At 57.5% G+C, this 27,305-nt stretch overlaps 2 protein-coding genes across 4 annotated transcripts; one reads left to right on the forward strand and one right to left on the reverse strand.

Moving 5' to 3' along the window:
• Positions 1 to 6,682: 6,682 nt before the first annotated feature.
• LOC120383718 (spidroin-2-like) lies at positions 6,683 to 11,479 on the reverse strand. Of its 3 annotated transcripts, XM_039501919.1 has the most exons (3): positions 11,352 to 11,479; positions 7,823 to 8,374; positions 6,683 to 6,744 (listed from the first exon to the last, which is right to left on the reverse strand). In XM_039501919.1, the coding sequence occupies exons 1-3, from the start codon at positions 11,425 to 11,427 to the stop codon at positions 6,740 to 6,742; spliced, it is 633 nt and encodes a 210-aa protein (XP_039357853.1). In that variant the 5' UTR covers positions 11,428 to 11,479; the 3' UTR covers positions 6,683 to 6,739. The 3 variants fall into 3 exon arrangements, with proteins under 3 accessions (XP_039357853.1, XP_039357851.1, XP_039357852.1); XM_039501917.1 differs by lacking the exon at positions 6,683 to 6,744 and having other exon boundaries at positions 6,829 to 8,374; XM_039501918.1 differs by lacking the exons at positions 6,683 to 6,744; positions 11,352 to 11,479 and adding an exon at positions 9,855 to 10,075 and having other exon boundaries at positions 6,829 to 8,374.
• Positions 11,480 to 20,677: 9,198 nt separating this feature from the next.
• NRM (nurim) lies at positions 20,678 to 24,083 on the forward strand. The gene is made up of 4 exons (XM_039500389.1): positions 20,678 to 20,851; positions 21,478 to 21,680; positions 21,952 to 22,128; positions 22,381 to 24,083. The coding sequence occupies exons 1-4, from the start codon at positions 20,728 to 20,730 to the stop codon at positions 22,699 to 22,701; spliced, it is 825 nt and encodes a 274-aa protein (XP_039356323.1). The 5' UTR covers positions 20,678 to 20,727; the 3' UTR covers positions 22,702 to 24,083.
• Positions 24,084 to 27,305: the final 3,222 nt, after the last annotated feature.

Here is a 27,305-nt window from a genome sequence, read left to right on the forward strand (position 1 = left end):
GCTGTGATATGGGTGTGTACCCTTAATCTCTTTGTGCCTAAATTCCCCATGTGTAAAAACAAGATATTACCTCTCTCTTTTGTCTATTTTGGCTGTGAGCTCTTTGGAGCAGGGACTGTCTCTCGCTGTGTGTGTGCAGCACCCGGCACAACGGGGCCCTGATCTCAGCCGGGACAGGGACTGTCTCTTGCTGTGTGTCTGTGCAGCGCCCGGCACAACGGGGCCCTGATCTCAGCTGGGACAGGGACTGTTTCTCACTGTGTGTCTGTGCAGCGCCTGGCACGATGGGGCCCTCATCTCAGTAAGGCTCCTAATAAAGAATCATAGAAATACAGGGCTGGAAGGCATCGCAAGAGGTCCCCTCATCCTGCCCCTGCACTGAGGCAGGACCAAGTAAACCTAGACCATCCCTGACAGGTGTTTGTCCAACCTGCTTGAAAAAACCTCAATGACGGGGCTTCCACAACCTCCCTTGGTAACTTGTTCCAGTGCTTAACTCCTCTGAGAGTTAGAGAGTTTTTCCTAGTATCAAGCCTAAATCTCCCTTACTGCAGATTAGGCCTGTTGCGTGTTGTCCTGCCCTCAGTGGACATGGAGAACAATTGATCACCGTCCACTTTATAACAATCTTTCACATATTCCCTCGGTCTCCTTTTCTCACACCCAGTTTTTTTCACTTTTCTTCACAGAGCTGGTTTTCTAAACCTTTTGTCTTTTTGTTGCTCTCCTCTGAACTCTCTCCAGCTTGTCCACACCTTTCTTGAAGTGTGGTGCCCAAAACTGGACCCAGTACTCCTGCTGGGGCCTCTCCCCGTACCAAGCGGAAGGGGACAGTATCCTCCCGGGTCTCACATACAACATTTCTGTTCCTACACCCCAGAAAGATCTTAGCCTTTTCCACAGCGACATCACAAAGACTCATGTTCAGTTTGTGATCCACCCTCTAACCCCCCAAATTCTTTATGCCCCGTTTTGCTCTCGAGCCTTTGATTTTTCCCTTTGCCCTCGTCTTTACTGAATTTCATCTCGTTGATTTCAGAGCAATTCTCCAATTGATCACAGTCATCTTCAGTTCTAATCCTGGTCGCCAAAGGGGTTGCCACCCCTCCCAGCTTGGCGAATTTTATACGCATACACTCCACTCCGTTATCCAAGTCATTAATGAAAATATTGACTAGTACCAGACCCCGGGCTGACCCCTGTAAGACCCCACTAGGCAGCTGATAAATAAATAACGCATAATAAGGAAGGAGGGAATACAGAGGAGGGAATACAGAGCTTGCCTAAAAAAATCTCCAACAACCTCCTCTACTCTCGTGTTCCTATGTAGCACCGGTTATTTTCTATAATCAAAGACCTGGGTTCTAATCCCCTTCTCCCGGATATGGCACTTCCTCAGTCTGTGACTCAGTTTCTCCATTCCAGAGGTGGGTTAATGATTACGCTAAAGCCCTCTGCATCTTTCCTGCGGAATGAAAGTCACACAGCCAAAGGAGATGACGCAATTCCCAGGGGCAGGTTCACCAAAAGCAGTGAGCGCCCACGCTGGAATGTAGCTCTTCTAGTTCGTGCCCTGGGCTGGGACTGAGGAGATCCAGGGGCAGTTTCCAGCTCTGTTTCTGACTCGCTGTGTGACCCTGGGCAAGTCACTGTGTCGCTCGCCCCGTGCCTCGGTTTCCCCAGCTGTGCAAAGGCAATTTTAACCTTCGTTTGTGATGACAGCCAGCTCTCGAAGAGCGCGGGCACTCCCGGTATTTTACAAAGGGTGGTAAATAGCCTCCCTCTCTTGTCAAAGATGGGCAAGTTGAGGCACAGAGAGGAGAAGTGACTTGGCGAAGGTCCTCAAGCAGGCCCAGGGCCAGGCCAGCAATAGAATGCGGTGGCCTGAGTCACCACCCAGTGCCCTGGGCCCTGGGCTGCACTGCTTAGACCAGGAGCTTTTCTGGACTGGGACCAGGGCCGTCCTTAGGATTTATGGGGCCCTACGCAGTGTTATGACACCGGGGCCCCTATGCCGGCGCATTCAGCTCTGTGAATACGGCCCCTGCCTTCTGCCTAGTAAGGAGACTGCAGCACGCTGGGGGTGTGGGAGCTGACCTGCTCTCACCTGCTGTCACCTGGAGCACCCACGGGGAAAATGTAGTGGGTGTGGAGCACCCACTGGCACCAAACTCCCTCCTTCATCCCCCACACCGCTCGCTCGTGTGCTTACCAACTCCTCCCACTCCCTCCTGGTGCTTCTGGATGCCACAAACAGCTGATTCACAGCGTTCAAGCTCCAGAAGGGACGGGGAGGAGCGGGAACAGGGTGTGCTCCGGGGGGGGGGGCACGGGGAAGAGGTGGGGTGGGGGTGGAGCAGGAGCGGGAAGAGGCGGGGCAAGGGCTTAGGGGAAGGGGTGGAGTGGGGGCGAAGCCTAGAGCAGAGGGGGAGGCCGAGCACCCCCTGGCAAGATAAGCCGGCGCCTATGGTCTGAGAGGTGCCCCAGATTTTCAGGTGCCCAATGCAGCTACGTATGCTTAAGGGTGTGACCGTGACTGGGAGTGTCTCTCACCGTGTGTCTGTGACGGGGCCCTGATCTCAGCTGGGGCAGGGACTGTCTCTCGCTTTGTGTCTGTGCAGCGCCTGGCACAACAGGGCCCTGATCTCAGCTGGGGCAGGTACTGTCTCTCGCTGTGTGTCTGTGCAGCACCCGGCACAACAGGGCCTGATCTCAGCTGGGGCAGGGACTGTCTCTCCCTGTGTGTCTGTGCAGCACCCAGCACATTCCTCCCCTTCCCCGCTCCCTCCCAGCGCTTGCTGTGCAAAACAGCTCCGGAGCACCCACGGAGCCTGCGCCTATGTCTGCAAACATGTACTGTCACGGGCTCCAGCAGGGGAACGCCCCAAACCCTGTGTCATTAGCACAATTGCAGCCCCCAGCGCGAAGCCTCGCGATCCATCCAGAAAGCAGCTGGGCCAGGTGGTTCTGCCCGGGTCACCGGTCGGCAACCGCATGGCCCCAGCCAATCCAGGTTTGTAACCCGCCAGGAGACAGCGATTCAGGACTGTGCAGGCAGAAGGAGCAGAGGGACTGGTCGCTCAGGCTCAGAGCAAGGCGGATATTTTATTGTGAATTGGGGCCGGGGACGAGACAAATAGCTTTGTGCAGAGACGGGCCAGCCAGTGGTGTGTGTGTCTGACCCCTGCTTGGGGGAATCAGACCTGCTCTGTGCACGTGACAGACTGAATTCATGAATCCCCGCGTTAGGGTCACGGATCAGCCACACCGGTGTCATTGCTCCTTTTCCTCGCATGCATCTTTTCTGTGTGGAGCACGCCCAGGCACTCACATCTCTTGTGAGGCAGCACAATCTAGTGGTAGCAGATGGGAGAGTCAGGACTCCTGGGTTCTCTCCCCAGCTCTGGGAGGGGAGCAGGGTCTAGTGGTTAGAGCGGGGGAGCTGGGAGTCAGGACTCCTGGGTTCTCTCCCCAGCTCTGGGAGGGGAGCAGGGTCTAGTGGTTAGAGCAGGGGGAGCTGGGAGTCAGGACTCCTGGGTTCTCGCCCCAGTTCTGGGAGGGGAGTGGGGTCTAGTGGTTACAGCCAGGGGGCTGGGAGTCACCTCCATTGACCCTTGCCAGCTGAACATCTCTCTCCCCTGAGTCTGCTCACCTCCCCACAAACCCACCCCACTGCTCTGAAATCCCATTGCCCCATTCTCGCTTCCCCGGGCGATGGATCTGCAAAATGAGTGGCTACATCTCCCATCAGCCCCTCCCTACTGCACGCCCCCCTTCTCTTGCCCAGGTAAGAGGAAAGGTCCTGAGCCAGGGGGTGGCTGGGCTCTATTGGGGGGCGGGAGCCCCAGGAAGTGTGGGCAGAGCTGCACGTGGAACAGGCTCCCCTACCCCCAGCAATCACAGCTGGTGCCGATCTGCGTAGGGTTTGTAGGGGAGCTGCAGTGGCTGGGCAGGGAGCCAGTATGGGGCGGGGGGGGGGGGGTCCAAGGCGAGCCACTAACGAAACCTGGCTGGGAAACCCGCAAGTGCTTATTTGCAGGAATAGAGACTTGACTGGGCACCACAGGCCTGAGGCCTTGTGGCCACCTGGTGCAGGGCAGCCTCCAACCCTAACAAGCGCCCCCCGGGGGCAGTGCAGTGCATTGCAGCCTGCAACCCGAACAGAAGCGTGGATGGGTCGGAGGATGATCAGCATCAGAGCATTGGTGTCCCACGTGCATTCTCTGCGGCGCTCTAAGCGTCTTCCTCGTCCCCCTGCTGGAGTCACTGGGGGCCTGCGGAGCGGAAATCCCCAGCCACATCTTGGCAAGATGACGTGCCCCACTGATGTCTCTGGGGCAGGGCCGGCCTCGGGGGCGGGCGATGGCTGAGGGTGCCATGGTCAAGAGACAAGGAGCAGGACAGAGCTGGGGTGTAAGGCCACGGAAGAGAGCTCAGGGCATTGGGGGGGGGGATGGCAGCAGGGGCTGGGGGGATGGGAGGTGGGGCAGAGAAGGCAGTGGGGGCCAGGGCAATGGGGGGATGGGTGGGGAGCGTGGGGAGACAGCAGGAGTTATGGGGTGGGTGGGGAGCCCATGGCAGGGGCACCGGTAAAGGGGGAGCCAGGGGGCCATGGCCAGTCCACTTTTTGCCATGGGCCCCACCCCTGCATCTCCTCTCCCCCCCCCCCCCGAGGCCCTGCCCCCAGCTGTGGGGAGCCGCGGACCCTCCACCTGCCCTGGGTGCTGGACCTGGGGGGTGGGGACATGGGCTGGGGCTACTCCCAGGCTCCCCCCCAGCCTGGGCAGGAGGAGAGGCCCAGGCTCCACCGTCCAGGCCCACAGAGGCAGCGGGAGGCAGGGGTGTTAAAATACAACACCCATAGGGAAAAATTGGTGGGTGCTCTGCACCCACCGGCAGCTCTCCACCCTGCCCCGCCCCTCCACCCCAGCTCCCCTCCGCTCCCCTCCGCCTCCTCCCCTGTGCGCACCCTGTGCCTGCTTTTTCCTCCTAGCTCCCAGTGCTTGCGCCATGAAACAGCCGTTTCACGTGGCTGGGAGGGAGAGGGAATGCGCTCGGGGAAGAGGTGGGGCTGGGATTTGGGAAAGGGGTCCAATGGGGGCAGGGAGAGGGCAGAGTTGGAGCAGGGACTTTGGGGAAGGGGTTGGAATGGGGGCGGGGCAGGGGCGGGGAAAGGGTGGAGTCGGGGGGGGCGCGAGCACCCACCGGCGACAGCAGGGAAAGTTGGCACCTCTGCACCCCAGCCCAGTGTTCCCAAACTACCGATTGCCTGTTCCAAACTGCAGCCATCCCCCCTCCCCCCTCCCACTCCCCTTCCAAATCAAGCCCCCGCGACACAGGCAGCCCTCAGACAACTCGCGTCCTCTTTTGCTTGGGGTGAGCTCAGCCCCAGTTAGACATTGGAGACTCAGATGTTTCTGTCTCCCACAAGAGACATGGGGCCTGGGGGGGTGGGGAGGTGAGCCGGAAGGAATCTCTGGGGGGACACCCTGGTTTATCTGACACTGGAGTATCAGATGAGGAGATTGTTCCACCCGCCGGCCCAGCCCGTCTTAGAATTATAGAATCATAGAACTGGAAGGGACCTTGAGAGGTCATCTAGTCCGGTCCCCGGAGCTCATGGCAGGACTACGTATTATCTAGACCAACCTTGACAGGGGTTCGTCCAACCTGCTCTTAAAAAGCTCCAGTAGTGGAGATTCCACCACCTCCCCGGGCAATTTATTCCAGTGCTTAACCACCCTGGCAGTTAGGAAGTTTTTCCTGATGTCCAACCTAAACCTCCCTTGCTGCAAATTAAGCCCATTGCTTCTTGTCCTGTCCTCAGAGGTGAAGGAGAACAATTTACCTCTCTCCTCCTTGTAACAACCTTTTATGCACTTGAAAACTGTGATCGTGTCCCCTCTCAGTCTTCCTTTCTCCAGACTAAACAAACCCACTCCTTTCAATCTTCCCTCACAGGTCATGTTTTCTAGACCTTTCATCATTTTTGTTGCTCTTCTCCGGATTTTCTCCAGTTTGGCCACATTTTTCCGGAAATGTGGCGCCCAGAATTGGACACAATACTCCAGCTGAGGTCTAATTTGCGTGGCGTAGAGCAGCATTACGTCTCGTGTCTGGCTTGCAACACGCCTGTTACTACATCCCAGAATGATGTTCGCTTTTTTTTTGCAACCGTGTTACATCTTGGTGCCAACGCTGCCCATAGTCTCACCTGGAGAGGAGAAGGGGCAGCGACTCCAGTCCAGCCCCAGGGTGGAGGGAGCGGTGCTCATGAAACCGGGACGGGGGGCTTTTCCCCTCTAGGGGGCGCTGGCTCCAATCTGGCCCCAGGGTGGGGGACTGGATGGCTCAGGGAGGGGGGAATGGGGCACAGGACTTTCCCCTCTAGGGGGCGCTGGCTCCCATCTGGCCCCAGGGTGGGGGACTGGATGGCTGCGGGGGGTGAGGAATTGGAACACGGAGCCTTTCCCCTCTAGGGGGCGCCAGTTCCAATCTGGTTTTCACCCCCGTAGGTGAAACAAGTGAGTGGGTTCTCAGCGCTGTTTCTTGCAGATGCTCACATCAGAAGGGACCTGCTGGCAGCATCCGTCAAGCGTCGTGGCTGGGCCCCGGCGACCAGGCACCCCTCTGCCCCAGCAGGCAATGCCTGGAAGCGAGGGCGGGGGGAGCGTGCACCGCTGCTGGCCATCCCATCCTTGCTCTGAGCTCCCAGCGCTGCCTGGCTCCTGCCCCGAACTCACTCTGAAGGGAGGAATTAAGTGAAATGACCTTACAGAGCAAGGATTTTTATTGGCAGCATTTACAGCACCAGAAGTGAGGAGCAGAGAGAGACACAGCCATCCTCCCCACCCCCATCCAGGCATCCCAGCAATACAGAGGCCTTGAGATCACAGACCATATGGGAAGGAGACGTAGTTGTGGGGAGGGGTGAAGTGATCCAGGCTGGGTGGGGGGAGATATGGGGGTGGGGAATTTACACAGGGAGGGCTATAAGCACTTACCCCCATCCACAGCTAAGCGCTGAGCAAAAGGTTTTGGAACACAACAGGGAAACTGAGGCACAAAGCGATGGAGTGGCCCAGTCAGGGGCATGTGGTAAGATGACAGGAGAGTGGGGGATAGAACCCATGAGTACAGACTCCCATCCCCCACCCCCATGCTGCTCTAACCACTAGACCCCACTCCCCTCACAGAGCTGGGATTGAACCCAGCAGTCCTGGCCCCTATTCCTCCTCCCCCTCTAACTACTCGACCCTACTCATAGAACCAGGACAGAACCCAGGAGTCCTGATCTCCAGTCCCACCCTGCTCTAACCACTAGACCCCATTCCCCCCAGATCTGGGATAGAAGCCCCCATTCTCTTGCTCCAATAACTAGACCCCCACTCCCCGCCAAGAGCTGGGGATAGAACCCAGGAGTCCTGACCCGCCTCCCACTCTAACCACTAGACCCCACTCTTTTCCTGCAGCTGGGGATAGAACCCAGGAGTCCTGAGTCCCGTTCCCTTGCTCTCACACCTAAACCATACCCCCCAGAGCTGGGGACAGAACCCAGGCGTTCTGCCCTCCTCCTGCCTTAGCTGCTAACCCTCACCAGCTCGCTCCTCACACCCTGTGGACTAAGGGCCATTGGGCAGCATGGGATTGGAAGAGCCTGGCATGGACACATCTCCTGTTCCAGCTCCCCCTCCAACAACATTGTCAATGGAGACCCCCCCTGGCATGGACGACACCCCGTGTCCAGCATGGTTGGGCAGCTCTGAGAGGCTCGGCACATAGGGGATGCTGGGGTCCTTGTACTTTGGGCGCAGGAACCCACCTGCCCCCTTCCCCAGCTGGGCATTCCCGGCATAGCTCACCGGGCCCCTATAGGGGACCCGTATGTGCCCTGTGGTTCTGGCCTCGTCGTGGACACCTGGCACGAAGGGGATGCTGGGGTCCTTATAGATGGGCCGCATGTGCCCGGATGGACTGACAGAGCCAACCCCATAGCCAGCACCCGGCATCCCATACTGTGGTGGGGAACCCCCCACTGAGCCTCCTTCATAGGCTCCGGGGCCATTTATTCCATACGATCCGGGCCCAGGTTGTTCATATGACCCAGTTCCGGCTGCTTCGTTTGATGCACATCCAGTTCCTCCGTAGGATCCGGCCCCAGTTCCTGCAGAGGCCCCGGGCCCATCTATCCCATATGATCCGGGCCTGGGTCCTCCATACGATCCAGAATCTGTTCCTCCGTATGCCCCAGGCTCATTACCAATCCCCTGCCCCTGTGGGCGGACCTGGGGCTGTAGGATCCCCGCCGGCTGCATGTAGGGGTCCATGGCAACTGGCAGCGGTTCCAGCCGTAGGATGCACTTGGAAGCCAAGCCTAGGAGACAGGCAGAGAGATTATTCACTGGCACAACCCTTGGTTAACACAGCGTTCAGTCTCCCCGGTGGTGTCTTGTGCCCTTCCACAGTGGCAAATTCACCCACACTCACGCTTCTTAAAATCAGAAAATACAGAGTTAAGATAAATACCCCCACAACCTTAACTCTGCCCCCTGGAGCTGTCAAGAGCCTCCGGGGATTATCTGCATGCACCCCACTGCATTTGAGACATTGAATGGTGGAGGGATTCTATGGAGCAGCTCGGCAGAGCTGCGATTGTGTAATGAGGAGATCTGGGGTGGGGGGGCTGTGAGCCCCTTTCCAGGACTCCAGTGTGTGTGAGCAAAGGAAGAGGTGCACCAGCCTCCTTCACATCAGCACTGTGTCGGGTAGGGTTGTGTCGGCACAGGTGTGACCCTAACAAACCCCCAGTGCCAACTGGGTTACACGAATAGCCTGACCTTGACACGTACATGCTGGCCCACCAAAGAACAGCACGTGAGATCTTAAATGACAGCTGGGATCCCGCTGGTGATTAATATCGTTGTGAAACGTCTGTACAGCTCCTACATGAGGTGTTACATCTGTCTACTGAAAATCTGTTCCGACCGTCTGTATCGAGGCAGGGCTGACAAAGAGGTTTTCTGTCAGGCAAATTTCTCTGGGTCGGCATGCAAACGAAGCATTGTAAGCCAACCCAGTAGAAGCCTCATTTACATGTCAACTCAGCCAAGGAGATGTGAAATCAACAGGCAGGCAGCACACTGTAGAATAAGGTTATGGGGGGCTCACGCAGGGCAGGTACAAGGATGTTTCGCGCCCTAGGCGAAATTTCCACCTTGCGCCCTCCCCAGTCCCCGAGCCCCCGCCCTGAGGTGCCCCCCACCCCGCAGCAGCTCCCACCCTCTGCCCTGAGGCACCCCCCCAGCAGCTCCCTACCCCCCACCCTCTGCCCTGAGGCACCCCCCCACCCCAGCTCACCCCTGCTCTGCCTCCATCCCAAGCACGCTGTCGCTGCTTCACTTCTCCCGCCTCCCAGGCTTGCGGCGCCTAAGCTGATTGGCACCCAAGCCTGGGAGGCGGGAGAAGTGAAGCAGCTCACCCTTGCCCCGCCTCCTCCCCGAGCACTGCATGCTGCCTCCCATCCCCTTACTTGCTGCAGGCAGCCCTCCCTGCGCTCCCCTGCCCCAGCTCTCTCTGCTTAAATGCCTGTGGCAACTGGGGTGGCCGAAGATCCGGCCGCCATGGTTGCTGCCGAAGAAAATGCTGCCCCCCAAATCCTAGCACCCTAGGCGACCGCCTAGGTCGCCTAAATGGTTGCACCGACCCTGGGTGCGTGGGAGGGTTTCCTGACTCTAAGGACAGATGACAAACTTTGGGGGCTAGAAAGGGAAGGCAAGGAAGACACCCCTTTATCCAGCACCTAAGAAATCAGCAAGCAGTGTGGTTACATTCGTGAAAATGGGATCGCAACCAACCTTGGGTGACAGGCTGCGTCGTCTGGGGAGAGATCACTTTCAAAGTTAGCCTGCTGAGTGAAGGCTAGTCTCTAGACAGTGTTGTGTTTTATATGCACCCTGTTTGGTTTCCATTGTCCTTTCCCGCTCTCACTTGCACCTTCGATGATAAAATTCTTGCTGCCGTCACTATAAATGTATCTCAGTGCTGTGGTACGATGCCAGGAATTGAATCGCACCAGCTTCCCTTGAGGGCAGAGGACCTGGTATGACAGTGAGTGTTCACCAGAGAGGACCCACCAAATTGCAAGGCAAATCCACGTCGCCCCGCAGGTTTTCGAAGAGTCTGCCTTTAAAGGGGAAGTTGATCTCAACCTTAATTAGAGCAGCGTTAGAGCTCTGCTATAATATTGTCCGTCTCCTATTAATTGGTGCAGGGGATGGGGGCCACCACTAGGAGCAGTGTAATAGGTCCTGATTCCCAGTCCACTGAAGTCAATGAGGAAGGGGAAGTATTTCCATTGACTTCAATAGACCCCCACCCCCTTACTGCAAAGGTAATCCCTACTGTGTGTCCCCACCTGGGCACCCTGTGACAGCACTGCACCTTTCATGGAAGAGGAGTAGGGTCTAGTAGTTAGAGCAGGGGGGCTGGGAGCCAGAACTCGGGTTCTAGTCCCAGCTCTGGGATGGGAGTAAAGTCTAGTGGTTAGAGTGGGGCTGGGAGTCAGGCTTCCTGGGCTCTATTCCCAGTTTCTGGATCCTTGCTCATTAGGAGAGGCTGGCAGCAAGCAAAATTACCAGGCACGTACTGGGTGTGTGTGTGAAAGCTTTTGAAGTCACTGGGTGTTGAGGAATTTTATGATTATTAGGCTGAAGATCAAAACAGTCATAAAAACTAGACAACCTGGAATTAATAACCCCCCGCCTGCCTCTCTCTGACTCACTCCCGCACTTTGTAAACAAGCTAATGGGGACAGGCTGACTCCACTGAGAATTTCTGCTCAGGTCAAGGGCTGATCTCTCCCCTCTGCTTCCAGGATCCTTCCCTGGGTCCCATGGGTGCTCCACACCCTGCCCACCTCCCCCTCTGCTGGGATCCCTGAATCCCCCATCCAGGCCTATGCTCCCCACCCCACCCACCTCCCCCTCAGCTGGGATCCCTCCCCAAATCCACTCGTCTCCGGCCCGCTCTCCCCTATGCCACCCACCTCCCCTCTTTCTGGGCTCCCGCCCCGATTTGCCCCCAGGCTGCGCCCCCCACACCACCCACCTCCCCCTCTGCTGGGATCCCTGTGGTCAGGCTGCATTCTCTACACCTCCCCCACTGCAGCCTCCCGCCCGGCTTGTTCTCCCCAACCGACACCCTCCCCACCCCACCATCTGTGACATCACAGCCGGGGTGTCTGATGGCATCACAGCCGGCACTGACATCACAACCAGCGGCAGCACCTCCGAGATATGAAAGCCAAAGGAGCAGCAGACGACCTTTAACCCCCAGGGAGTCCCAGGACCTACCTGGGAGATGAAGACACAGAACCAGGAGGATCATGGGAGTCATGCCAAGGGGCCGCTGTCCGCCGCCGCAAACCATCCTGGAGGCCTTTAGGGAGCAGCAGTGGCTGACCTCGTCTCTGCTGGCTGGTGTAAAGTGAGCTGCACTGACCTAGCTCTGAGCTCTGGGATTTATACCGCCTGCTGCCAACCCCCGCCTCTCACCAGGACTGGGGCTGGGCGGGGTCACGCAGGAGCTCCCACACAGGATGCTTGCCCAGCGCCGTCACTGCAATGCTGTTAACCCTTGGGAAACCAGACAGCTATGGGGTTCATGGAGTTGGGAACCAAGTGTTGTGTGGCAGGGGATCAGGGAGGGATCCAGGCCGCAGGGGAGGAGGGTGGCATGGGGAAGGGGAAACTGGGAGGGATCTCAGCAGTGCAGGAGGCAGGTGATATGGGGAGCCCAGGCTGAGGAGGGGAATCAGGGAGAGGTCCTGGCAGTGGGGGAGGTGGATGACGTGGGGGGGCTGGGAGAGGATCAGGGAAGGCTCTGCAGCGGGGGGATAGGCAGGGTGAGGAACACAGGCTGGGAAGGAAGGGATCAGGGAGGGATTCTGGCAGGGGAGCTGATAGGTGGCAGGGGCTGTTTGGGGATCGAGAAGGGGAAATGGGTGGGCACCATGGGATGGGGGGAATCAGAGGATTTTGGTAGTGGGGGTGACATGGGGAGCATGGAGGAGGAACTGGGGAGATCAGGAACTGGGAGACGTCTGGGGCTTACATGAGGGGAGGGGGGAACTAGGAGGGGGGAGCATTGTGGAGTTAACCCCTTAAAGCCTGTTGAGCCACATTCTGAGTGGAGGATGGGATGGAAAGTCCAGGGGGATGGGGCTGAGGCAGGACAGAATGGGCCGGATGCCCTCCTGCGCAGGACTGGGGTTAGCTAAGCAAAACAATCATGTCATTAAATCTAGGCTCTGTTCAGTGTTTTCTTACCCCCAGTTTAACGGCGGGAAGTGTGAGCTATTGAGGAGAGCAGCTGCGTCAGGACACGTGGGTCCTATTCCGAGCTCTGAGAGGGGACGGGGGTCTAGTGGCTCAGCACAAAGGGGGCTGGGAGCCAGGACCCCTGGGTTCTATCCTTGGCTTTGCCCCTCCTCCTCCATTCCTCTGTCTGTAAAATAAGACCAGTCACCTATGTGCTGTTCCAGGATTTAATTAACAGCTGTTCTGAATGGGCTTGGAGATCATTAGATAGAAAAGGCCAGAGTGCTATTAATTACACCAACTAATGATTAGTATTACCTGATATAATTATTAATTACGCTGCACAGTCCTTTCAGCGTCATTGTTTAATACCGGCGCTGCTCCTTAATAAGTAGCAATGGCAAAATAATATCAGTGCTATTATATCAGGGCCAGGTGCTGCACAGACACACAGCGAGAGACAGGCCCCGCCCCAGCTGAGATCAGGGCCCCGTTGTGCCAGGCGCTGCACAGACACACAGCGAGAGACAGGCCCCGCCCCAGCTGAGATCAGGGCCCCATTGTGCCAGGCGCTGCACAGACACACAGGGAGAGACAGTCCCTGCCCTGCCCCTCATGCTGTGGGGAGGAGTGGTGGGAGGTGTGACCCAAGGACTTCCAGATGCCAAGTGGTAGCAGGCATAGAGGTACCTAGGGGTTACCCGTTCCCCAGGAGAATGTCACATAATTCTCGAATGAAAGCCTGTGTCGCACTGGCCATCAGAACCACTGTGGAGCTGTACATATGGAGAACAGGTGAGGAGTTATGTATACACCCCGGAAATGACGTTCTCTAGGCCAGCGGCTCTCAACAAAAGTGTCAGAGCCACTATCACTGAAAATTGGTGACGTTCTCCTTTTTACCATAGAATTATCAAATAAATCGATGGGAATAGAAATATTGTACTTCCATTTCAGCATATAATCTATAGAGCAGTGTAAACAAGCCATTGTCTGTATGAAATTTTTGTTTGTGCTGACATCACTAGTGCTTTTTATGGAGCCTGTTATAAAACTAGGCAAATCTCTAGATGAGTCGATGTGCCCCCTGGAAGACCTCTGCTTACCCCCAGGGGGACACGTACCCCTGATTGAGAACCACTCCAGAGATGCTGATAATGGGAGGGCACAACCCCAGAACATACAGACGTGAATAAAATCCTCAGGTCCGTTTCATAGTAGAGATGGTGAGCGTTAGAGCTGCGCTGAATTCTTTCAGCATTAGGCCATAGGTTCAGTCCAATATCAGGGAGATCCAGATGAGACTGGAGACCTCAGCCTTGCGACTCAAACTTCCCCCGAGGAAGCATAAGCAGATCTGAGATAAAAGGAGCAGGTCCCAGAAGCTCTCTGTACATCTTCTGGGCAGCCTCTTGATCGCATGCAGTCCTTGGGCGAACAACAGTGTCTCTGAAGTGCCCTCCTATTTCCACCACCGCTGTTTAGCTCCATGCATTGACATAAGGCCATTGCCTGTCTCCCATCATTTGCAGGGAAGCTGCTACATACTTCTAAGAGAAATCAAGACAATGCTATCGCTATGTTCACAAAAAGAACAGGAGAACTTGGGGCACCTTAGAGACTAACAAATTTATTTGAGCATAAGCTTTCGTGGGCTACAGCCCACTTCATTGGATGATTACCACAACAAAAAGATTTTTTCTCTCCTGCTGGTAATAGCTCACCTGAACTGATCACTCTGGTTAGAGTGTGTATGGTAACGCCCATTGTTTCATGTTCTCTGTGTGTATATATATCTTCCTACTGTATTTTCCAGTGCATGCATCCAATGAAGTGAGCCGTAGCCCACAAAAGCTCATGCTGAAATAAATTTATTAGTCTCTAACATGCTACAAGTTCTCCTGTTCTTTTTGCGGATACAGACTAACGCCGCTGCTACTCTGAAACCTGTCACTATGTTCCCAGTTCATCTAAATGTTGACATCTCCTTTTGAGCTCTGAATTAACAGAATGCAGCAATAGACAGGAACCAGTTGGTTACATTGTTAACCCCTAACAATATATATGTAAACACACAAAAACACAAACGTCAGGTTTCAGAGTAGCAGCCGTGTTAGTCTGTATCTGCAAAAGGAACAGGAGTACTTGTGGCACCTTAGAGACTAACAAATTTATTGGAGCATAAGCTTTCCTGGGCTACAGCTCACTTCATCAGATGTATGCAATGGAAAATACAGTAGGAAGATATATATATATACACACACAGAACATGAAACAATGGGCGTTACCATACACACTCTAACGAGAGTGATCAATTCAGGTGAGCTATTACCAGCAGGAGAGAAAAAAACTTTTTGTAGTGGTAATCAAAATGGTCCAACACAAACATTATCTGTTAATATGTCTCTAAAGGTTAAATCTGGGTCAATTAGCCTGCAAGTTATGTAGCCTTTTCTGGCCCTGTGTCACAGTCACAAACAAAACTAAAATACACTTTCTAAAGGCTATGGCGTAACTTAACAAGCTCCAGGCTTGGTTCCAGGTTGATTTCTTACTAATCTTTTGTTCCCAGAAACTTCACACACACACACCCCTTGGCTGAAGGACCCAACCGTTTGCAAAAGCTCTGACCCCCGTCTAGCAATGGATAACTTCGGGGTTCTCCGCCTCTCTCACCGTACTCCACTATAAAGCATGTCTCTCGACGTTTATTGCTCCTGCTTCAAGAGGCGGGTGCCAGCTCCATCTCTAGTCGAGATCGTTATGTGGTCACAGTTTCCCCACACGGTCTCTCGCTGTTGTCTCTGCCTGGTGACCAGGCTGGTCAGACAAGCCAATACACCCTCCTTGGTGCTCCGTCCCCAGCTATCGCTTGTGAGCTTTTATGCTTGTTCGCCACGCAGGGGCGGCTCTAGCAATTTCGCCGCCCCAAGCACGGCGGCAGGCCGCAGGGGGTGCTCTGGCGGTTGCCGGTCCCGCGGCTCCGGTGGACCTCCTGCAGACGTGCCTGTGGAGGGTCCGCTGGTCCCGTGGTTCCGGTGGAGCATCCGCAGGCATGCCGCCCCAAGCATGCGCTTGGCGTGCTGGGGCCTGGAGCTGGCCCTGTCGCCACGTATGTACATTGCAATCCCAATGGGATTGCAATGTACATTCAAGACCTGGACAGACCTGTTTTCCACTTGGTTCAAACACAGACTTTAAAACATCCGTCACTCCACACATAGGGGATGCAGGGATCACATGCCCCTGCCCCCCCACCCAGATTTCTACCAGGGTGGGAGTGAGGGGAGGGGGACACGCCTAGGAAAAGCACCCAAGCACTCCCCCCAAGCGCCACTAGTTGTCGCCTAGAGCAGGGAAGTGAGACGGGGCTGGCAGCATTGGGGGGCGCGGGGAAGCCGGCTGAATCCGTCCCTTCCTCGCCCACAGCCGCCGTTACCTGCTCAGGTACGAGTCTGGACTAGCCTGTCTGGGGTGCACAGAAGGGCACTCGGGGGGTCATTCGGGGCAATGTGGGGGCGGCAGCAGGGCCCCGGGGTGCTGGGGATGGGGTGGGGAGTCCAGGGAGGCAGCAGAGGCCAGGAGCAATAGGTGGGGGAGGCAAGCGGGGGATGCCAATGAGTGGGGGTACACTGACCAAGCCAGCTGAAATCCACTGCTAGATACCAGGAGGCCCCTTGCCCTCCGGCCTTGGGAAATTTTTAGGGTTATGGAGGTGTGACACCCCCCCCCTGAACCCTTTCAGGCCAGCTGGCCAGGGGGTTACAGGACTAACCCAATTCTGATATGTCCATTCTCGATGGCCAAAGAATATTATGGGAGGTCTTCAGTGAAATCTGGGGTCACCCATTATCATTGGGAAATGCACGTCCAGGTATTATGAAAGGAGTTAGGTAGGAATACACCGAACATATGTTTTTAAACTCTGTATCAACAAAGGAGACTTGGGGTATGAAATGTATCTCTCTTGGGATATTAATTAAGCATCAGATGGTAAACCAATGGAAGCCCTTTTATAATTGAAGGCAAAATGTTAAAAAAGAGACGTGAGGTCAACGGGAAAGCAGCACATGGGGCAAATCCAGCCCTGGGTGGTTATCCTGTGCAGACGATGAACCTTGGGGGGTATGGGTAGGAGGCAAAGAAGATACCCCCACGCCCTGTACCTAGATGTAAACGGGCTGTGTGTTTACATTCACGAAAACAGGATCTTGGCCAGCCATGGTTTGAAAACACTGCAGAGCACCCTGGGTGAGAGAAACTTCTTTAGACAGGCAGAGCAGGGTTCAGTTTCTAGAAAGCATGGTGGGATATTGTTTGAAAGGCAACCGTTTGTTTCCAATGGGCTCACGCATCTTCTCCTGTATCTCTAGACCAGGTCGCCAAACGGTGGGGCGTGCCCCTTAAGAGGGCCTGGAGGAATGATCGGGGGGACACGGTGGGGCCCGGGCCAGTCCCCATGAGGGGCAGGATGGGAGCACCACCTGGCCCCACTCCGCCCCCAGCTCTGCTCCAGCTCAGCTCCTGGCTCCCGGCTGCAGCTCCACTCCCAGCACCACCCCCAGCCTTGGCCCCTGACGGTGGCCCAGCTGCGGCTTCCGCTCCCAGCCTCGGTCCCCGGCTGCAGCTTCGTTCCCAGCCCCAGCCTCGGCCCCGTTACCCTGCCTGTGCCCCCCCTCCTCCAAAGCTGTGGCCCTGCCCCCAGCCCCGGCAGGGGAGTCTCATGGAGGAGAGGGGGTGGAGGAGAGGAGGGACGCGGTGAGCGATGGGGACCTCCAGAGAGGGGGGTGGAGTGGAGGAGAGGAGGGAGACTCCCCAGGCAGTGGGGACCTCGGGGAAGGGGCAGAGCAGGCAGGGGCCACAGGTGCCGACTTTCTGATTTCCCCAGGGGTGCTCCACCCCTGCTGTGCCCCAGGCCTCACCCCCACTCCACCCCTTCCTCCAAGGCCCCACCCTCACTCCACCTCTTCCCCTCCCTACTCTGCCCCCACCCTGCCTCTTCCCACCCAGTTCCTCCCCTCCCCCAAGTGCACCCCACCCTCACTCCGCTTCCTGCTCCCACTCCTCACCCTCCCCCCTCAACGCCTCCTGCCCGACGCTGAACAGCTGATCAGCCGCTGGCGGGAGGCACTGGGGAGAGGGGGGAGGAGATGACCAGGGAGGCTGATGGTGGGTTCTAAGTACCCATTATTTTTTTCCATGTGTGCTCCAGCCCCGGAGCACCCCCAGAGTCAGCATCTATGGGCAGGGCCACCACAGCCCAGGCATCCAGCATTGGGGCAGCGGTGGCTGCTCCAGGGGAGGCTAAGGCTCCCCTGGTCTATTATACCCACTGCCCATGATTGAGAAACTGAGACTTTTCTGTTGGGTACAGGCAGGCTGGTCCAGAAAGCTGGAGAGAGTAGAGAAGGAAAAGGAAATCGAGCTGGAGGGCGGGAAGTGGGCAGCCCTAGAAGCCACACACCAGAGAGCCCTGGAGGCCGGGAAGCAAAAGTTGGAAGCTGAGAAGCAGAAACAGGTGGCAGAAAGAGCGACGCGTCGGAGGGCCGAGTGCTCCGCCTACGCCAGGACCACATGGCGGGGACAAACCGTGACCTAGTTACAGAGCAAGGGATGGCACTGATGCCGATCTGATTGGCCGCCTTTGAAAGGATCTGCAGCGTACAGAACATCCCTGAGGGATGGAGCCTGGTGATTTTGCTCGCTCCGCTGGTGGCTGAAGCATTACAGGAGTGTAATGACACAGCTGTAACTGAAACTGTGATAGGATGTTTTTAAATTCCCTGTTAAAGAGGTTTCACGTTACACCAGGGGCCAGACCTCCCCGAATTCTTTCAGGTGTGCACTGAAGAAGTGTGAGCAGCTGCGTGGGAGAAGGCTCCTGAATCAGCAGAAACAGCAGCAGGTTGCTGACGTGTATGTACAGGTGACGCTTTGCAGGGAGCGCAAGCCAGAAAGAGAAGTAGGAGTGGGTCCCTGGTTTGTGCCTGGGAATAAGGAATGGGGTGGGGGAGAACAGTCCACATCTCCCCAGTAAACCCTAATTATCATGCCTGGAATGGTACCCTCACCACTGGGGCACCTCCCTGCCGCTAGGTCTGGGGAGCAGCTCTCTCCTTGTCTGACATCCTCATGCTGCTCTTTCCCTGGGCTTCGTTCTACTCTGCCTTCCTTCCACAGACTTTCTTGCCAGCAACGCCTCTGAGTGAACCCTTCCCACAGGCTAGGAGCCAAGGACTTTTGCTCCCCCTGGGTTTCCTCCTACCTACCTCTCCATACCTGGAGAGTGACTGTAGACTGTCCCTGCTGCCCCCTTCTGCTGCAAACTTCCTGGCTTTCTACAAGCTAAGCCTGCTTCATCCTCCATTCGCCTGTATCAGACCCTGGCTCTTTCCCTAAGTGTGGCCTATATGGCTAATAGGCCCTGTCTGAGCCACCTTACCCCCTTCAGGGCTAGTGTGGGGTGAACACCTCAACCCAGGACTCCAGCCCAAGAGAGGGGGCCGGCTTTAGGCCAATTCCACCAATTCCCCCGAATCGGGCCCCGCGCCTAAGAGGGCCCCGCGCCCAGTGAGAATCTCTTCCCTGGCTAGAGACCCCTTTTTAATTTTTACTCACCTGGCGGCGCTCCGGGTCTTCGGCAGCACTTCGGTGGCGGGTCCTTCGCTTGCTCTGGGTCTTCGGCAGCACTTCGGTGGCGGGTCCTTCAGTGCCGCCGAAGACCTGGAGCGAGTGAAGGACCCGCCCCCAAAGTGCCACCGAAGACTCGGAGCACTGCCCAGTGAGTACAAGCCCCACATGTTTTTTTACATTTTTTTTTGTCATCCCTGTCGGGGCCCCGTCGAAACTGTTCGAATTGGGCCCCGCACTTCCTAAAGCCGGCCCTGCTCACATGGTCCCCTTGATCACATGGAAAAGGCAGCGTACGAGGCTCCCATGTTCAATCCCCGGTCGGCCTAGGTTAACGTAACTACCCTGGAGCCAAAGACTTCAGGGGTGGCAGAGGGAGCTGTGACTAACTTTGCCAGCTCTGACCTCTGGGAAGGAAACAGAGAGTTTAATAAAAATGGGCTAAGGCTGGTGAGATGCCTGTGCTCTCAGATCTCCCTAGGCAGGAGAGCTGTGATTCATGGAGAAGAGGTGAGCCTGCTAGCTTAGGACCTGGTTAAAACCACGGTGCCGTTAGCCTGCATCAGACTGCAACAGGAAGGTGTAATAGCTTCAAAGTGGAGATTCTTGAGACTTTGCCAGCTGTAGTCAGGGGGGCGCCGTGGTCTTAAGGCAAGGAGCAGGGTGGGCCTGGGGTGCGAGGCTGCAGAAGGGAGCTCAGGGCCATGGGGAGGGGATGCAGCGGGGCCTGGAGGGGATGGATGAGAAGGAAGCTCTTCCTCGGACAGGGCTGTGTGGGTTGATCTGGGGGTGAGGGTGGTTCCTAGGGTATCTCTGACGTATCCCCATGTGTCAGGAGAGGGTGGGGGATCTTGAAGGGAGTCCCAAGTAGTGGGGGACTTGGGGGTAATGCTCTGGGGGGATCAGCAGGGGGGGCAGGGGTTGATGGGGAATCACTGGAGGGGGTCCCCAGTGCGAGGGGATCTCTGGGCAGAGGGGGCCCTAGAGGTGTCCCCATCAGGAAGTTAGGAGCGGCATGGGATCCCAGACAGGGCAGTGGGTGGGGCCTGAGGAGAGACACCTGGCTCCCCCTAGAGGAGAGGGAAGGATGGAGACTGTCGGGGGGGGGAAGGGCTTTTTTGGAGGGATCAAAAGGGAAACCCCGCCTACTGGGGGTGGGGGAGCCCAGAAAGAGGGGAATTCCTAAGAGGAGAGAGATTCCCTTTGGGGCTTGGGAAGCCGAGGGAACAGGGATTCCCGGGGGACGCTCTTCCCTGAAGGCAGGTCACTGACTCTCTGGAGGGGGCGGAATCCCCGGGAATCCCCTCCCCCTAGAGGCGGGATCCCGGGGAATCCCCTCCCCGCCGGGCGGGTCTGTGGGGAGGGGGATCCCGGGGAATCCCCTCCCCGCCGGGCGGGTCTGTGGGGAGGGGGATCCCCGGGAATCCCCTCCCCGCCGGGCGGGTCTGTGGGGAGGGGGATCCCGGGGAAGCCCCTCCCTGCCGGGAGGGTCACTAGGGAGAGGGATCCCGGGGCGAGGAGGATCCCGGGGGAAGCCCCTCCCCGAGCTGGGGCGGGTCACTGGGGGGAGGGGGATCCCGGGGAATCCCCTCCTGGTGGGGGGGGGGGGGGGGATGGAAGCCCCCCCCGACCGGGGCGGGACACTGGGAGGGGATCCCGGGAAGCCCTCCCCGCCGGGCAGGTCCCTGAGGAGGTTCCCGGGGAAGCCCCTCCCCGGGCCGGGGCGGGACTCTCCGGGCGGCGGGAGAAGCGGAGTCCCCGCCCCGGCTGCCCGCTCGCCATGGCGGCCCAGCTGCTGCTGCTGGTCCCGGCCCTGGGCAGCTTCCTCTTCACCTTCGGCACCGGCGTGGAGCTGATCCGCTTCGCCTCGCTGCGCGCCGTGCTGCCCGGCGGGGGGCGGCCGGGTGCGTGGGGCCGGGGCTGGGGGGCCCGGGGCGGAAGGGCAGAGGAGGGAGGGGCCGGGGGATGGAGCTGGGAGGAGACCCGGGGGGGGAGGGGGGGAAGGGAGATCACACCGGGGGGGACCCCGGAGGTTGCAGGGAGGGGAACCCAGGGCAGGAGGGAAGGGAGGGGAGCCCTAGAGAGGGCCCTGGGACTGATGGGGTTGGTAGGAGAGACTTGGGGGAGATTGAGGGGAGGGGCTGGGAAGAGAGACCTGGGGAGGCGGAGCCCTAGAGAAGACCCAGGGCGGGAGGGGGTCAGGAGGGAGACCCAGAGGGAAGCCCCTGGGGGCGGGGGATCCTGGGGGAAGCCCATCCCAATCAGGGTTGGGAGGGGCCCAGCGGGAGGGGGAGTGAGTTTGGGGTGGTTAAGGGGGGAATGGTGAGGAGCCGGGATTGGGGGGAGTTATGAGGGGAGGGCGGTCGGGGTGGGACCTGGGCCGTGCAGGGGATCAGGCCAGGGTTGGGAGCTGGGGGGTAAAGAGGGAACTGGGTGCGGGAGGGGGAGCAGTGCCCTGGGGGGGAGCCAAATGGGTGACGCCTCACTGGGTACATTCTGCCCCCCATTAACCCCATCTCCCCCTTTGCAGAGGCCACTTCCCCTGTGGAGTGGGGGGCTGCCCTGCGGGACCCCCGGGTGCTGCGGCCCCTGGCCGTGGACCTGGGCCTGGTGGTGCTCTTTGTGCTGCAGCACAGCCTCATGGCCACCGCACTGGTCAAGCGCTGGACCACCAGCTGCTTTGGGGTGCTGCAGAGATCCTTCTACGTCTTCTGCACCGCCCTGGCCCTCCAGGTACCGCCGGGGGCTGTGGGTCGGGAGTGAGGGGGAGCGGTGGGGGAGCCCAAGGCTGGGCTAGCAGGGGGCTGTGGGTCGGGGCTCGGGGGAGCCCAAGGCTGGGCTAGCTGTGGGCTGTGGGTCGGGAGTGAGGGGGAGCTGTGGGGGAGCCCAAGGCTGGGCTAGCAGGGGGCTGCGGGTCGGAGCTGGAGGAGCCCAAGGCTGGGCTAGCTGTGGGTTGGGGCTGGGAGGCGTTGGCAGAACTATTTCTAATAGGACTCCCCCACAGCTGCTGATGCGGTACTGGCAACCTGTCCGGCACGGCCCCCTGCTCTGGAACGCCTGCACGGAGCCCTGGGACACCTGGGTCCCGCTCATCTGCTTCATCCTGCACTTCATCGCCTGGCTGGTTATCTTCAGCGTCATCCTCATCTTCGACTATGCTGAGCTCATGGGAATCAAACAGGTACCTCGGTCGCCTTGCAACCCGGGCGGGGGGATTGCCTGGCTCGGGGGATGGGGAATGGGACACATGGGGCCTTTCCCCCCTAGGGGGCCCCGGCTCTGATCCAGCCCCAGGCTGGGGGACTGGCTGGCTCAGAGGGACGGGGAATGAGACACGGGGCTTTTCCCCCCCCCCAGGGGGCACCAGCTCTAATCCAGTCCCAGATTGGGTGGGGGTCTCAACTCTGCCCTTAACCTCTCCCCCTACCCCCAGGTTTATTACCACTGCCTGGGCATGGGGGACCCGCTGGCGCTGAAGTCCGTGCGGGCTGTGCGGCTCTATTCTCACCTTCGCCACCCCGTCTACCTGGAGTTCCTGCTGGTGCTGTGGGCCGTGCCCTGCCTGGCTCTGGATCGCCTCCTGCTGGCTGGCCTCTTCACCGCCTACCTGAGCTGCGGGCACAGCCTGGACCAGCAGGACTACCTCTACCTGCGGGCCCAGCTCGACAAGAAGTTCCTGGTCTTCTCCCGCGAGGAGGCGGCCTACGGGGACCTGCTGGCCCGCAATGGCCCCGCGCCTGGCAAGGAGAGCTGAGGGGCCGGGGCCTGGGTCTCTGCCATGCACTGATGCCCTTAGGTCAAACACCCTGCACTAGTTACTGTAGGATTATCACTTCTGAGTGCCTAGCATCCGCAGCAGCTTGCAAAACCAACCCCATCCCTGCTCTAACCACTAGGCTCCACGCCCTCCCAGGCAGAGGGGGTAGAGCCCAGGAGTCCTGGCTCCCAGCTCCCCCTGCTCTAACCATTAGATCCCAGTCTCCTCTCATAGGGTTTTAAGTTCTATTCCCAGCTCTGGGATGGGAGTGGGGTCTAGTGGTTAGAGCGGGGTGGGAGCTGAGAGTCAGGACTTCTGAGTTTGAGGCCCAGCCCTGGGGGGGCATGTGGTCTAGTGGGTTAGACCAGGGGAAGCTGGGAGTCAGGACTCCTGGGTTCTATCCCCAGCTCTGGGAGGAAAGGGAAGTCTAGTGGCTAGAGGGTTGGGTTGGGGCTTGGAGTCAGGACCCCCAGTTTTACCCGGCTGCTTTACCCAGTGTGTTTTGTTTCCATCCGCAGTTGTGACTGCAAAAAGATTCTCTGAAAATGTTTTTTTTTAAAACAAAATGATGATAAATCTGTGCTTAATTTAGTAACACACTGAGGCAGATGCCTTATCGGGGACCAGCCAGTTGAGAGGTGCAGTAAATGGGACATGAGGCCTTTCCCCTCTAGGAGGTGCCAGCTCCGCTCCCAGCCCCAGAGCAGGGGGACTGGCTGGCTCAGGGGATTGAGTCATGGGATACGGGGCCTTTCCCCTCTTGGGGTGCCGGTTCCGGTTCCATTCGCTAGTAACCAAAAGCCATTCCCACCTACCAGCTGTTCTGCGCCCCATGAATCAAACTGACGGGGATCCCAGCCCCAACCATCCACTTCAGGCACCTATCCGCCCCCTTGCTGGCGGCCTCAGCAGTTATCAGAGGACTGAATTGAGACACATTAGTGATGGGGGCTGAGGGGGCAGCTTGTTCTGTCCCCAGAACCCCAGTCTTTGGGTCTCAGTGGGGGGAGATTTTAACTAGACTTAGAGCTGGATCCAAAGCCCCATGGGAGTCACTGGGAAGATCTTGCTGGGCTTTGGCTCAGTTCAGAGACACTCAGTCTCCAAGTCTTGTATTTTATGGTTTCCCTTCCTGATGCAGGAGGCTGGGACCCCTCTGGGCTGGGGGTCAGGACTCCTGGGTTCTATTCCTGGCTCTGGGAGGGGACCCCAGCCTTACACCAATGCCTTAACCAGGAACCTTTTATTTTTAAGTGCTGTTTTTTTTTAATGTGTTGCTCTTAATGCAAAGCTGATAAAGTATTTTTGTATCTTGGATTTTTGTGCAATCTGAGAAAACAATTTTTAAAAAAAATAAAAAAAAGTCACTGCTTCTTTTACACACTTGTCTGCCTCCTGGGATGTACCCCCAGCTCTGAGAGGGGAATGCGGTCTAGTGGTTAGAGCAGGGGGTCTTGGAGCCAGGACTCTTGGGTTCTACCCCAGATCTGGGAGACGAGGGGAGGATGTCTAGTGGTTAGAGCAAGGGGAGGGCTGGGAGTCAGGATTCCTGGGTTCCTTTCCCAGTTCAGCCTCTTTCCACTTGACAGGGTGAGTCACTTGTCTTTTGCCTCTGTGTCCCTAACTGTGAAACAGACAGTGCTGTAACAAGTCTGAGGCGCCCTATTATATTCATGCTTCTCCTCTTGGCTGGTGGGAGCTTGGCAGTGCAGGGAAGAGAACTGCTCCTCCTCCTTCAGAAACACCATCCTGCAGCTAAAGGAAAAGAATCACTACTTTGCAAATGGACAAGAGCCTATGACGGACAAGCAAGCAGTTATGATGCTCCCTGTTAGGGGGTGGTGTTGGTACATGCACCCTCGCCATGGCATTGCATTACATTTCCCCAGCAGGGGGCAGTGTGCTAGGTGCACACTAGTCATTTCATTATACCACATCTCTCCAGTAGAGAGCAGTGTTGGTACAGGCACACTAGCCGTAGCATTTCACTGTCTCACCACCAGGGGGCGGTGTTGATACAGGCGCACTAGCCATAGCATTTCACAGTCTCACCACTAGGGGGCAGTGTCGGTACAGGTACACTAGCCGTAGCATTTCACTGTCTCACCACTAGGGGCAGTGTTGGTACAGGCACACTAACAGTAGCATTTCACTGTGTTACCACTAGGGGGCAGTGTTGGTACAGGAACACTAACCGAAGCATTTCACTGTCTCACCACTAGAGGGCGGTGTTGATACAGGCGCACTAGCCATAGTCACTGTGTTACCACTAGGGGGCAGTGTTGGTACAGGAACACTAACCGTAGCATTTCACTGTCTCACCACTAGAGGGCGGTGTTGATACAGGCGCACTAGCCATAGTCACTGTGTTACCACTAGGGGGCAGTGTTGGTACAGGAACACTAACCGTAGCATTTCACTGTCTCACCACTAGAGGGCGGTGTTGATACAGGCGCACTAGCCATAGTCACTGTGTTACCACTAGGGGGCAGTGTTGGTACAGGAACACTAGCCATAGCATTTCACTGTGTTACCACTAGGGGGAGGTGTTGATACAGGCGCACTAGCCATAGCATTTCACTGTCTCACCACCAGGGGGTGGTGTTGGTACAGGCGCACTAGCCATAGTCACTGTGTTACCACTAGGGGGCAGTGTTGGTACAGGAACACTAGCCATAGCATTTCACTGTGTTACCACTAGGGGGAGGTGTTGATACAGGCGCACTAGCCATAGCATTTCACTGTCTCACCACCAGGGGCAGTGTCGGTACAGGAACACTAACCGTAGCATTTCACTGTCTCACCACAAGGGGGCAGTGTTGATACAGGCACACTAGCCATAGCATTTCAGTGTCTCACCACCAGGGGGTGGTGTTGGTACAGGCGCACTGGCCATTGTGTTGCATCTCTGCATTAGAGAAGCAGTGTTGCTATATGACCGTGGTTTTCAACGGACCCCTGGGGTTCCGCAGACTATATTTAAGCTTTCTAAGGGGGTCCACACACCATTTTAAATGTTTTAGGGGGGTCGCAAAGGAAAAACAGATTTGAACCCCCTGCTCTATGGCGATGCTTCCATCCCCCCTAGGAGCCGGGGGGGCTGACGGCTGCACCCCAAGGTTGCTCCTAGCGAGGCCGGCAGGGGGCTGGATGCTGGGCTGTCTGGGGAGAATCCAGCCCGTGTTCCAAGGGCCGATGCAGGGGGCTGCAGCTATGACATAGGTCTACCGGCATGTGTGCGTCATGCATTCCTGCTGGCTTAGAGGGCGCAGACAGCTGGGGGGGGGCTCTTGTCTGATCCTGAAGGGTCAGGCGGGGCTAGCGCCAGAGCAAGGTGCTGCAGGGAGCAGGATGGGGGGCTTGAAAAGGGGCACTGGCCCCTGGCACTCAGCGCTGGCCCCAATGCCCCAGTGCAGCACCAGGGGGCGCTGTGCTGGAGGAAGTTGGCAAAGGCTCCCTTGGTCCTTTCCCCAAGAGGTGGGGTGGTAACCCCGTTGTCCCGGCCTAATTCCCACGCAGCTTATTCTAGTCCCTAGCCCTAAACTCCACCGCGCTTTGCAACGCTCACTGGCCCCAGGAGGCCCCTCCTACAGTGGGGTGCAGCTCCGCTGGGTGCTGCTCCTCGCCTGCCCCACCCCAGAGGTGGCTGCACCTCAGCGCTGGGGGAGTGAGCCCCATGCAGCGTCGCTGCGAGGCTGTTCCCCAGCTGCCTCACCCCAGAGGTGGCTGCATCCCAGTGGAAGGGCCTTGGGGTTATTCGGTTTACACAGCTGACTTGCTGTGTGTGGGTTCTCTTGAAAGAGGCGCCCTTCGCCTCACCTAGAGAGGGTGGCTCCTGCCTCTCGTTGTCCCCGTTCAGCCACCGAGCCCTTGGGGCTGTCTATGGAGGAACCCAGGGAAGGGAACCTGAAGGGGCAGTCCCTCGAACAGACCACCAGGGGGCGGTGGTGTATTAAAAATCACTCTAGGTGATGAGCGACCCTACCAAAATAAACCAGTGTCCTTCCCAGGGCTAGCGGGTGAGCCAAGAATAATGAGCAACCCCCGGTATGCCTGAGAGACCCTACAATAACAAACTGGTCGGCACAGCAGCGCCAGTGTTTGTTAGTTACCCTACAACAACAAATCAGCAAACAGCCACAGGAAACCCTACAAGAACCAATCTTCCTGCACTGCCCTTGTGAATGCCAGGGGCCCCACAAAAACAAACTGCCACGTGTCGTCCTAGTGCTCGCCAGCTGTCCTGCAATAACCAACAGGCCCACCCAGCCCCAGAGCGGAGGAGACCCTACAATAACAACCCCCTGGGAGCTCAGGCTGGAAGAGCCTAGTTCTGGAGAGGGATTGGAGAGGGATTAGGTGGTGCTGGGTGGGCCAGGACTGGGAGTGTGCGGGGAGCCCAGACTGGAGCCAGCAGCTTCTGAGACTTGAACAAGGCTGCACCCCGATTTGCTGCAATCCTGCACCCCCAAACCCTGGCAGCCCAAACTCTGCCCCCCAAAAGCCCCCACTTGCAACTATCTGTACCCCTAGATTCACTGAGTAATTGCTTGCAATCCCCTGCGTGCTCAGAGGTTCTGGGGGCCAAGCCGAAATCCTCA

This window comes from Mauremys reevesii, linkage group 15 (assembly GCF_016161935.1).
Source record: "Mauremys reevesii isolate NIE-2019 linkage group 15, ASM1616193v1, whole genome shotgun sequence".
NCBI classification, from domain to species: domain Eukaryota; kingdom Metazoa; phylum Chordata; order Testudines; family Geoemydidae; genus Mauremys; species Mauremys reevesii.